Source organism: Sceloporus occidentalis, unplaced genomic scaffold (genome assembly GCF_023333645.1).
Source record: "Sceloporus occidentalis isolate IW3139 unplaced genomic scaffold, rSceOcc1.0.p SCAF_3, whole genome shotgun sequence".
Taxonomy (NCBI): domain Eukaryota; kingdom Metazoa; phylum Chordata; class Lepidosauria; order Squamata; family Phrynosomatidae; genus Sceloporus; species Sceloporus occidentalis.
This window is the reverse complement of record NW_028316983.1, coordinates 144,512,050-144,525,052: the sequence shown is the minus strand read 5'-3', so window position 1 is coordinate 144,525,052 and position 13,003 is coordinate 144,512,050. Positions and strand designations below refer to the sequence as shown.

Below are 13,003 nucleotides of genomic sequence, written 5' to 3'. Positions count from 1 at the left end.
GAGGCGGTGCAGCCGTGATGTCCTCATGATGGTGGCCGTCATTTTTTATGCGCAGAGCTCGTATTAGGGGTAGGGAGGTGCGGAAGCACCGCACCTCCCTAACCTTAGTACGCGCTCTGCGCGTACTTTAATGGCAGTCTATAACCCACCTTAGAGATTCCTAGAGAGAACACTACTCTACTAGGCCTTTGTAGTTCCTCCAGTGCAGTTCTATGGTCAGTGTCTATTGGATGTTGACCACAAAGTTGCACTGGAGGACCTAGAGAGAGGTGTCTTCTCAGATAAAAAAAAATGGGTTTTTGTTATTTAGGTTTTTTCCATATTCATGGGGGTCTTGTGCCCTTAAACCTAGCAAATATGGAGGGGAAAATGTAGTTGCATATCACCCAAAACTGCATGCAGTGTGATGGGCCCCTTAGCTTCTTTGAATCCTTCTTTATCTAAAAACAGTGTTTTTCATTCTTATGAGAAACCATTTAATTTGCTTTACATTGCCTAAACTGTTAATGGATCTTCCTTATTCTGTGACTTCTAACAGTAATCTTTTGTCTGTAGCTAGGTTTTGCAGACCTCAACCTGGCAGAGTTTGCTGGATCAGGAAACACCACTCGCCGCTGTTTACTGGAAGGTTATGATACCAAAAACACAAGGCAGGACAATTCAATTCTCAAAGTAATTCATTTTATTGTGGGTTTTTTATAGATTTATTTTTATTTTTTATTTTTTGGAAAATGGGGTATTTCTGCTAAACACTGAGAAACCAGCATCCATTCTCCCTCCCCCTCCCTACTAAACAGTGGCATAAAGTGAATGAAAACCTCAGCAATTAGGTTGTCAAAATGTGAAAATCAGTAAAAAATTTGACTATCCAAACACAATACCGTAAAAATCTCACAAAGAATGAAAAATATGTGAGTTTTATGTAACTACAGATGGGATAAAAATGAACTAATTACAAAGGGCAATTTTCAAGGTAGGTTTTTTTATTATTATTTACTTGTTATTAGTGAAAATATACTCGTTTTGCCTAAGTCATGGCTTGTGATATGGTAAATAGAGAAGATGTAAAAAAAATGTTGTCCCTTTATTCACTCCTTAACTATGCCAAAGGAATTTGTACTGAAATTTATTGTGTGCAGATAACATTTGCTTGTTCCAATCCTATTCCTTCTCAAAAGGTGGCCGTAGTGAATGTAGTACTTGCTTTTATAGATTTTTGTGGGATACTGTATAAGCAAAAATGCTGTGTTCTTTGCAGGCTGACCATGGCCAGAAGACAGCTATGTACTTCTACGATTTCTGTGGGTGGAAATGGGGTTTAGATTCCTGCCCTGTCACCACTACCTTGCACCCTAAAAACCTGTCCAAGATGATTGGAAAGTCTCTGGAGCAGGTTTACAGTGCCACAGAGGGCTGCAGTGGGAGAGGAGAGAAGAAAGTCCTGGTTTTGTCCCACAGAAGTACACCCTTGGATCCTGGCTATTTCCATAAGGAATTCAGCTGCAAAGCTTTTTTTTTTACAGTTAATTATCTTATTCATCCATAGCAACTCTGTGCAGTAGGCCAGGGATATGTTGATTTCTTTATTGTATTGCTGATTGAATTCTGATTTTATTTTCATTTCTTCTTCCTTCCATACAGGTTTTGATCAATATGCAACTAATGTCTGGGGATCCATGTTTTAAAACGTAAGTTTATGCTTATAATACATGAGATAAAAATGTATCTACTATGTTCTTAGTTAGCTGATGAGTTCTTGAGTAAATTGTAGAAATTCTACTCTAATTTTTTTTAAAAAAGAAAGTTGTGAGGGTCAGTAGTTACACAGATGAACCAGTTGTAAATCAGATGTGGGCAGATGCAGAAGAGATTGGGGGACAATTTTCATTCCTCTCCCCCCCCCCCTTTTTTTTTTTTTTTCAGGCTGCATTAGCACAACAAATCCCACACAGCCCTAGAAAAATGAGAAAAAACATTTTTCTCGTGATTTTGTGACCCCCAAACCCTCTATACAGCTTAAAGCTACTGCAAAATTCAAGAGTTTTGCTCTCACAACCCTTCCAGTCTTCCCATATACCTTAAAAAGCCACAGAAGCCCAAAAATCCAGCCAAAATAGAAACAGGAAGTGACACCGTTTCTGGTTTCAACTTCAGCTGATTTTCAGCTGATTCCTTTGGCTTTGGGGAGCTTTCATGGTATGGGGCCTTGGCTATGCTTTTGAGTCATGCAGGGGACTGAGCAATTTTTTTTAAAGAACATATAGGAGCTTTGATGGCTTCAAGTGTGTGGCTCATTACTTTTGCTCCCACAGATTTGTCTGTCTGTCTGCTGCTTCTTTGAGGACAATATACCCATCCTATTTATTGCTATTTTGTATTTTCCTGATCTTTCTGAGCTCATAACAAATGTGAGATGCTTGTTGAGCAGCACAACCTGAAACCACACCACCTACTAGTGAGTTATACAAAAAATAATAATCTATTCGGCCACCTAAATATAATTTAAAAATCACAAGCCTTGAGTACTTCAGAACTCATCGAGGCCTTACAAAACTTGGGACCAGCTGTAAAGGCCAAGGGACCTGTAATTACAGGAGTTAACTTAAAGGCATGTTGTTGTGAAGTTTCATTTCAACAGAAGTAGAATCCTTTGTCTGTGTCCCTTACTATAGTTAGTTGCTACCTCCCAGTTAGTTGCTACCTCCCAGAGGACTTTTTCTGCAACGGCTCCCAGCCAATGGAATGGCCTGCCGGATGAGATCCGTCAAATCACCAGCTTAGATGTTTTTAAGAAAGCAGTTAAGATGGACCTCTTCTGGCAGGCCTTTCCAGAATAAAGTCCTCAGCCATATAACAACCATACAACGACCACTCTCATACACTCTATGTACTATGTTATGACTCTGCCCATAACTGTTATATTTTATACTTAATGTCTTATGTAGTTTTAATCGCAAATATTATTTATTTATAGCCCAGGAGTGGCCAGCTATGATGGTCACAGGGGCCAGTTTTTACCCCTGCAAACCTATAGTGGATTATACCACCAATTTTTAGCTGAAAGTGTCACCCAGAAGTAATTGGAAGGCCACTTCCTGATTTTGACTCCTGGGTTTTTCTGCCACATTTGGGGGTTGGGGTGGTTTGGATGTTGGGTACAGGTGTGTGCAGATGTTAATTATCATTAGATTCTTAGGAGACATTTTTTCATCTTCTAAAATATGTAAAAATTGGGGGGGGGGGATCCCAATTCAATCACTAATTTATATATGTTAATCCATATACAAAAGTTTATTTCAGATTTTTAAACAGAAAACTGAAGAGATGATTGAAAATCATAACTGGACCTAAAATACAAAGGAGATACATTAAGCAGTAAATGTTTTAAAATATCAGCTATATTGATACTGAAGTAGAATTTAGTTAGAACAAACTCTTTTTTCAAGAGACTATTAAATGGCCCGTTTTTTCTAAGAAACTAGATGAAATGGTCTTTCAAACATCAGAATTCTGCAAAACAACTATACGGTCTGCCCTCAACATTTGCAGGGGTGAATACAGGGAAAAGCCCAGGACAGAGGAGGAGCACCCACACCCATCCAAACTGCTCTGGTCCTGGGCTTGGCTTTCATCAGGCGGGGGGAAAGCCCAGGACAGGAGGAGGAGGATGTAGCTGCTCCAGTCCTTAGCTTGGCTTTTCCCCCTCCTGTTGGGAAGGAGAAAAGGCCCAGGACAGAAGGAAGAGGAGTATGGTGCACACGTCCTTCCAAACTGCTTCTGTCCTGGGCTTTTTCCTCTTCCGTGTGCGCACCCTTCCGGGCCATGTAGAAGGGGAAAGAACACAGTCAAACTTCAATAATCAAATCCATGAATGTTAAATCTGCAGCTATGCATTCATTGACCTTTGTTTAACAGTATGTGTGAAATGTATGCTTATTTCTTCTATGTACACCATGGGCTACATGGAGCATCCCAGCCATTTCTGCAGATACACCTGCTGAAAAGAAATTTCTCCCCCCCCCCCCCAAAATAGTACTCTACAAAGCAAGGAGCAGCAATTCTTTTTCAAAATAATATGCAGTTGCTGACTTGCTTTGCCTACCAGCCCTTCTAAAGAGGCTTTATACAGGCAGAAGTAAACTTCATGTCATTTCCAGTTTTCTTTGTGGGAGTGCAATGGCCCATGGCAGGTCCTAAACCCCTGGAGTGTGCCTTCCTGTGTTATTTGAAGGATGTTGTTCTCCCATAGGAACCTGCCTGTGCTTTGAGATCTCCTTTGGAGGTCCTTCTCTCTGTCCCACCACCCTCCCAGGTACATGGGTAGGAACACGGGAGAGGGCCTTCTTTGGCTTCTCCCAGGTTCTGGAACCCTTCCCAGAGAGGTTAGACTAGCATCCTTCTTGCAGTCTTTCTGCAGGTAGGTAAAGTGTTTCGTTTGTTTGGTTTTTGGTTTCATTAGGCCTAGGATTACTTGAGGGGAAGAGGCCTTGCATAATGTGGCAGATATTTTTATTTGCTGTTTTTCTTTTAATGGTTTATGTTTTGAATAGGTTTTATTTTTGATGATTTAATTTTATTTTTCACTCTTGTGAGTTGTGAATTTTTAGCTATGTTTATTTTAACTGGGGGAAAGATGGAGGTATAAATGAATGTGATGATGATCATGATCATGATCATGATGATGAAAGGTCCAGATTTACTCTCAAGTCTCTCTTTGATTGCAGTCCTCCATCCACAGGGATGTCTATATCTATTGCTGGAGAACCAGAATCTCTGCAAGAAGACAGAAAAGGTGTAAAGAACACAACATCATCACATCTAGCTATATCAGGTAGGGAGCGATACTGTGATACGATAAGGACCTCCTTGGAGAAGAAAACATCATTCAGTAAATGAGGGATGGATGGATGGATGGATGGATGGATGGATGGATGGATGGATGTGAATGTCACTTATGTAACATTTCTTCCTATACTTGACATCAGAGTCTTTTTAGGAAAACCGTTTGGATAACTCAGAGAAATTCCTGAGGTATGATCTTCATATTCAGGAAGAACATTGTGTCATTTCTGCATGTCTAAATTCATTCTCATGGCAGGCCCTTTCTTTGTAAAGAGCTAGATTATTTGTTTCACCTGAATATGTAGATTAGTTCTTAGTCATTAATCTACATATTCAGGTGAAGCAAATAATAAAGCATCTAGCTCTCTACAAAGAAGAGGCTAGTGGCTTAGCGGTTAAGACACCAGTTCTGATGACTGGAAGGTTGGCAGTTTGAGGCCCAAATGCTGCATGATGGGGTGAGCTCCTATCAGTAGTCCCAGCTTCTGCCAACCTAGCAGTTTGAAAGCATGCAAGTAGATAGATAGGTACCACTTCTCAGTGGCAAGGCAGCAGCATTTGGTGCAGTCGTGCTGAACGCGTGACCACCAGTGCGGCCCTCAGACATCACTGGCTCTTCGGCTTGGAAACGGAGATGAGCACTGCCCCCTACAGTCAGTTACGACTAGACATTCATGTCAAGAGACTACCTTTACCTTTTCTTAGTCATTAGAATTGACAAGTGTAACTCTGATTTTACAGAAAGGGTACAAAGCCATAGATAACCTATCTCATTAGCTGAAAATCACTGTTAGTCAACCTGCATTGCAGTGATAAGAGGGGATATAACAGTTTATCTCTTCACTCAGTCGGGGCACAGTTAAAGACCCAGAGTACTACCAGCAGAAATTATTTCTCCCTCTCTCGCCCCCCTCTCCCTCCATAATATGTGTGTGTGTTCTGCCTTAGAAGCAGCCAATCTTTTTTTTTTCATTCCAGTTATTGATAATTTATAGAACTATCAGGAGAACAAAGCAATGAGCATATTTCTTACACAAATATTTATATTTCTTCTGCATGTTACTTACCCATGTGCCATGTTGAAACTTACAAAAAAAACCCACTGTAGTCCAAAACACACTGCAGAAATAATCCAGTTTGAGACTGCTTTAACTGCCCTGGATCAATGCTAGGGAATTCTGGGAATTGTAGTTTTGTGAGACAGTTGGCCTTCTTTGTCAGATAACTCTGGTGCTACAATAAACTACAGTTCCCAGGATTCCCTAGCACTGAGCCAGGGCAGTTAAAATGGTCTCAAACTGGATTGTTTCGGAAGCGTGTCTTGGACCATTGAGAACTATCTGCTGAAGAAAGTGGACATTTTCAGCATTTAAAAAAAAGAAGAAAAAATACGTAACTCAGGAAGTACGTCAGCCTTGTTGTTCCATCTTGCTTTCTTGGCAGATCTCTCAGCCAAGAGCCCCTCTATCCCAGATGAACTTGGAGCATGTGGGCATTCTAGGACTTCCAGTCATGCAAGTCAGCAGTCAAGAGTGTCTGGTAGGAGGTTTATTGATGTAAACTAATGCTGCCAGTAGTAAATTGAAGTATTTCATACACATGGTCAGCAAGAATAATAAAACTTTACATCTTGGTTTGTACAAATTTCTCAAATGGAGAAGTGGTCTACATGTGCTTCCTTGAGGCATGGGCTTGACTTCGTATTCTTCGTAAAATGCCAGGTAAATAGATGGTGTTGTGTAATATACAATGCCTGGCTTACACGCTTTTTGACTCTTGCGTGTATCTAAAATTTGTTATTACATGAATTCCTAATGGATGTCAACAACTGAATTAATCCCATATATTACCCCAAATGTTTAAAGGTACAAGAAGAAAAGTTGCATATTTGAGACAGAAATGGAAACTGAAACACTAGCGATCAGCTAAGATAGAAGCACTTGCTTTAAACTAATGGCTGTGAACTGTTCTTTTCTAGGATATAGCACCTGCCACTCAAGATCATCCAGTATCTCTGAACTCTGCCATAAAAGAAATACCTCTGAGGGAAGTACATCAACTGGTATAAGTAGTATTCTTGAACCATGTGAAGAGACTGGATTACAAAAAAGTGACAATGCGGAGGTGAAAGAGGCAGCTCCAGAAAAAATCAACAGGTACAAGACTTACTGAAGCTTCTTCCAGTTTGCTTAAGTATTCAGAATTATAAGGTCAAAGATCTGAAAGTTATTAAACTTCTAAATATTTTATAGACATCCAGTGAAACAGGATTCTGTGGAATCACAGCTGAAAAGAGTTGATGCTACCAGAGTTGACGCAGATGATATTGTTGAAAAAATACTTCAGAGTCAAGACTTCAGTTTGGACTCAAGTGCAGAAGGTATTTAAACTACAAGAGAATAAAAATCTGTTAATCATTGTGATTCCAGGCTTTCTCATTGATGAATGTGTGGAACTGGATTTCCCTTATGTAATACTGAGCAAGTTTACTCATCATGTAGTGCTTATTAGGCTATAGAAATAACAGAGAATTTTAAAAAAAAGCTCAGCCAGTTGCAAAGGAAGTTTGCTAAGCAAATTGTTGCTGAGTGGAAACGATTGTAAATGAATTTTTAGATGTTATATTTTGACACCCAACAAATACAGAGGGTTAGACTCAGAGAATCTAGCAGGAGCAGAATACATCTCCAGTTACATAGGGAAAGTCTGCAGTTTCCACTCATGTCTCCTTCCACCGCAGCCACTCTAACTACATCCCAGATTGATCCTTATGGCCCCTTGGATAGTCTCTTCATCATTCTCTCCTAATGACTTTGCTAATTATTTCATCTCTAAGATCACCACTATTCGCTCTGAGATAGTCCCTCCCGATTCTTCTTCTGCTCATAATCTTCTATCGCCCTCGTCTAACAAATTTTCTGCGTTTCCTCCTGCTTCTTTGGATGAACTCTCTACACTTCTGAACTCTTGCAAACCTGCAACTTGTTCTCTTGACCCAATTCCTACTCGTCTTCTAATCTCTATAGCTCCTTCTTTTCTGCCCTCGCTTCTCCATATCTTCAATCTCTCTCTCTCTACTGGCTCCTTCCCTTCAGACTTCAAACATGCTCTCATTTCCCCTATTCTGAAAAAAACCTTCTCTTGACCCCTCCTCTTTGTCTAGCTATCGTCCGATTTCTCTTCTTCCCTTTCTTTCTAAGGTTTTGGAACGGGTTGTTTATTCGCGCTGTCTTGAGTTTCTTGAAGCCAACTCCATTCTCGATCCCTTTCAGTCTGGCTTCCGCCCACGGCATTCTACAGAGACAGCCCTCACCAAGATCTCAAACGATCTTTTACTGGCCAAGGCAAATGGCCTTTACTCTGTTGTCATCCTTCTTGATCTGTCTGCAGCCTTTGACACTGTTGATCACTCTCTTCTAGTTAATATACTTTCTGACCTTGGGTTCTCAGACTCTGTTCTCGACTGGTTTCGATCTTATTTGTCAGACAGATCTTTTGCAGTGGTTGCAGATGGTCAGACTTCTTCTCCTGTTCCCTTATCTGTTGGAGTGCCCCAGGGCTCTGTTCTGGGTCCCCTTCTGTTTTCTCTCTACACACTGTCCTTAGGTAACCTCATTAGCTCTTTTGGTTTTTCCTACCATCTGTATGCCGATGACACCCAGTTGTATCTTTCCACCCCCGACCTTTCTCCAAGGCTTTAACAGCAAGCGTCATCATGTTTCACAGCTGTCTCGCAGTGGATGCGCCATCAGCGTTTGAAGCTCAACATGTCCAAGACGGAGCTTCTTGTCTTTCCTCCTAAGCCCACCCTTCAACACTCCTTTTCTGTCTCTGTGGACAACATTTCTATTCAACCAGTCCAGCAAGCCCACAGTCTTGGTTTCATCTTTGATTCTTCTCTGTCGTGTATCCCTCAGATCCAGACCACAGCCAAGGCTTGTCGATTCTTTTTGTACAATATTGCTAAAATCCAACCATATCTCTCAGCCTCTACTGCCAAGATCCTGGTCCATGCCCTAGTGGTCTCACGACTTGATTACTATAACGTCCTCCTGGCTGGGCTTCCTCTTTCTCACCTCTGTCCTTTAATCTCTTCTCCAGTATTCAGCTGCACGCATTATCACATCTGCCCACCGCTCTGACCACATCTCTCCTGTGTTGGCATCCCTTCACTGGCTCCCCCTCCCTTTCCGTATTCAGTACAAGCTCCTGCTGTCGACATTTAAAGCCCTCCATGTGCTGGCCCCTTCTTACTTATCAGACCTTCTTTCTCCTCACCTTCCCACCAGGGCCCTCTGTTCTGGTAGTCAAGGTCTGCTGTCCCAGCCCAGGATTTCCTCTGCCCCATCTCAGATTCGTCCCTTTTCACTCACTGCCCATCACTCCTGGAACCTTCTTCCCCCGCGAGCAAGGGCCATCACTTCTTTAACCAGCTTCAAAACAGAGTTGAAGACCATCCTGTTCAGAGAAGTGTTCCCAGGCATTGCATAATTGTCGCTTGCTATTTGATGTTCTTTTGGTGCCTGTTTTATCAAACCATTTCTTGTATTGCTATGTACTTTATATGTATTAGCCTACTAGCCCCAGCACCTTTCCCTTCTCCTTTTATGTCATGTCTTTTTAGATTGTAAGCCTGAGGGCAGGGAACCGTCTAATTAAAAAGATTGTATGTACGGCGCTGTGTAAATTTACAGCGCTTTATAAATAAAGGTTAATAATTAATAATAATTATTTTATTTTGTTTGTTTGTTTGTTTGTTTTCTTTCTTTCTTTTCTTTTCTTTTCTTTTTTTGGTGGATGTAAGGTCAACTGGGGGAGGCAGAGACCAGAAAGTCCTATTCCATGAGCAGTTTGAATCCAAGTCAAATGTGATAATTTGCCCATTTTTACTTTTAATGTTTTCTATTTCAGAGGAAGGGCTGAGACTATTTGTAGGTCCTGGAGGGAGTACTGCATTTGGAAGTCATCACTTACCTAACAGGTATGTTTATGGCAATTACTGTATCTACTCATGTCTAAGTCTAGAAATTTTTGTCGAAAACTGACCCTAAAAAGGTGGGTTGACGTATCCATTGGTCAATGTAAATAGTGTATTTTAACTTGTCTCCTCTGAGGAGAGTGGCAGAAGGTAAGAGCTCATTTCATCCTGGGAGCACCCAAAAGATGCCCCAACTCTGTTCTTTCCACCATGATGCTGTTTCTGGCCTTTTTGAATGCTTGGGTAGGAAAATGGCAGTGGTGGCACATTTTTGGTGCTTTCCCTCAAAGGAGTGCCAAGAGGAATTGGGTTTGAATTAGAAGGATCTGAATAAGACATTTCTGTATGAAGACATTAAACTTCATCCTTTACATCCTTTGTTACATGCCCATAAGTTTTATCCTTATCCACAAGTCATATCAAAAACCATAATTTTGGCCCCAAAACTTGTCCTCAACTTATACACAGGGTCGACTTATAGTTGGGTATATATGGTCAGTTCCTTATCTATAATAAACACTGGGCAGGGAATCTAACATTTAATTTATAAAAATTTAAAATCTGTTCCAGACTTATCAGCCATTTGATGTCATTACTGTAAAAAAAAAGTTTAAAAACCTCAAATAGCTTAGATGGACTCCACTATTATAATCTCATACTGATAGAATGTTGAACTAAAAACTGATGATAAAAGGATCTAAATATACTAAAAGTCACAATCCATGTCAGCAGGTGTGCAACCTGGTATAGAAAGTCCAAAAGGAAAAAAAGGATGGGGCAGAGAGCAAAAGACAAATAAGGAATAAGGCTGATTACTATTCCTATTTCATTTGGTGTGACAAAGAAAGTAAAGAAAAAGGAGGCAACAGACATTCCTTGTTCAAATTACAATGAACATATCTAAGACTATTTATTAATATAAAATGTCTGTAAGTATTCTAAATTAATGTACAGTGCAAGACCAGATGTTTGTATGAAATGTGAGCATGGAAAATATAGACAAGGCAGCTAGATAATCCAGATCAGAATGAAACCTACATTTAATTTGTTGCATTTACTTACTGACCTTGTATGAAAGTCTACACATGCAGACAACTTGGAGGGCCACCTAATGCAGGACAATTTTCTTGAAAGGGGAAAAAAGATATTCATGTTTGCGATCACCTCAGAAAAGGCAAATTGTGATGTCCTAATTCTGTCAGTTAGTAGGACAAAATTTTCATTATCTTTCTAGAACTATAATTTCCAGATAAATTAAAAGTACTCTGTAATGAAAACTATGGCCCGGTACAGACAGGCACATTGTAGCAATATTAGGGCTCGATAGGACTGGGCGTCCAGACGCACCCAGCCCTAGTGACCTCCCAGGTGCCCGGATCCCTCCACACAGCGGGCGGCTCCACATACAGATGCCCGTCAGCAGAAGCGGCATCGCAGCCCTTATGATGGCGCAAAAAAGGAGCTGCCTAGAACGGCTCCTTTTTGAGTGCGCATCTGTGCAGCCACATGTGGATGCTGCTGTACGGCTGCGCAGCAAAGAGCGTTTCGCCACGGGCCTATAATAGCTAAAAAGATTATAGCTTTTACAGCTATTGACTAATATATTGGTAAATTCATTTTAATCAACTTTTCATTTGGAAAGATTACAGTAGAAGTCCTTTGTGTGAGAATTCACATGCCTTTTTCAGATACACATTTTGAAAATGTGTGAATGATAAATAAGACCAATGCATGAAAGATGTGATTTCTTGAGTTTACTACTTTGCAATGTATGAAAAGGCACTCCACTAAATTACAGTGCTGAAATAGAAAACCACTGCATTCCTGTTTCAATAGAAGGCCCTACAACTATACAATATTTTTAGCAGAAACAGTAATTTGGTGTTTTCAGACCTGGATTCAATTGCCATTGATACTATTTTCATTTTTCAATACACAGGCCAATATGGTGGCCATGACCCAGACCTTATGATCCTAAGAATAAAAGCCTACAGGATAGGGTCACCAGTGTTGGGGTAACTGTGTCTTAAACAAAATATTTTGAGTGACAGGTGACATGGAGTCAAATGTATATTATGTGACAACCATAGATAGCGGAGTCATGGGCATATGGCATGAGACAACGTTGCGGCAAGCTGGCATCATGCTGTGTGACACAGATTAATAACCCAGAACCAACCTCTTATATAAGTGGGTGAAGAGATTTGTCATGTGCGGGTTAGTGTGGAATTGGTTGGAGTAACAGTGTATAGTAGTTGGTTGGAAGTTAAGGGAGAGAAGTCGGAGTTGTATATATGCTTTATTGTACACATCATAACTGAAGATATTTTGGATGAACCACTATGTCTGTGAGTCTTCTATGTGTGAAAAGTGCGTCATTGCCAATGCTAACAGCCGATGTTTTGCTTTTGTGGTTTTCATTTTTTGCTGCTACAGTATTTTTGGCTGCATCTGGGTTGGTTTGTCCCCAAACAGTGCCAGTAACTGGCTTTCCCCCTCACCCCTCTGAAGCCTGCATAACTCAATTGAAATTGTTGTTAGCTGCCCTCAAGTCAAGCCCAACCCATGGTGACCCTATGGATGAGACATTTCTAGTTCTTAGGATTGAAGCGTGGCTTTGGCATGGCTTCCAGCTTCTTAGGACTCATGCAGCATTTAAACAGCATACATCCAAAGTGAATCAAAGCAGCTTTATTTTGGCCTGTCTGTTCGGGCCCAAAGTTGCAGAATTTTGTTTGCATGGACAAACCATAGGACAAATCAATGCAATGTCCTATGGTTGAACAGTTGAAATTAGTAAGATTTAAATTCCAGTGAAATCAGTGGAAGGTTGATAGCTTAGTTTCCATTTAACTCAGTAGAGCTTAAGTTAAATTGAATCAGTCTGTTTAAGTGTGTGTTTTGAGAAACTATTTTCTAGATAGTTATTTAAAACTTTATTTACAGCATTTATCTATTGCTTCTCAATCCACCAGGATGTCCTAGTCATTGTACAACAGATACAAATTAAAAACATTAACTATAAAAGTAATGATAATAAAAGACCAAAATGACTTTTTAAATGTAGGTAGACAGATGGACAGATAGGACCAGAAGCCATGAAAAACAATATAATCCTAGCTGCCCACAGGAAACTCAAAAGGGCTGGAACCAGCCTTACTTCCCTTGGGAGTTCCAGTCTGG

General features: G+C 40.5%; 1 protein-coding gene across 2 annotated transcripts in view; it reads left to right on the top strand.

Moving 5' to 3' along the window:
* Positions 1-13,003, top strand: part of LOC149316927 (EEIG family member 2-like) — a 38,596-nt gene that overhangs the window by 22,771 nt on the left and 2,822 nt on the right. The window contains exons 4-10 of one of the 2 annotated variants that reach the window (XM_089516551.1): positions 556-672; positions 1,642-1,688; positions 4,725-4,831; positions 6,286-6,381; positions 6,821-6,998; positions 7,095-7,222; positions 9,754-9,823. In XM_089516551.1, the coding sequence (XP_089372677.1) occupies positions 556-672; positions 1,642-1,688; positions 4,725-4,831; positions 6,286-6,381; positions 6,821-6,998; positions 7,095-7,222; positions 9,754-9,823 (743 nt within the window). The remainder of the gene's footprint in view (positions 1-555; positions 673-1,641; positions 1,689-4,724; positions 4,832-6,285; positions 6,382-6,820; positions 6,999-7,094; positions 7,223-9,753; positions 9,824-13,003) is intronic. The other variant, XM_089516552.1, reaches the window with a different exon arrangement.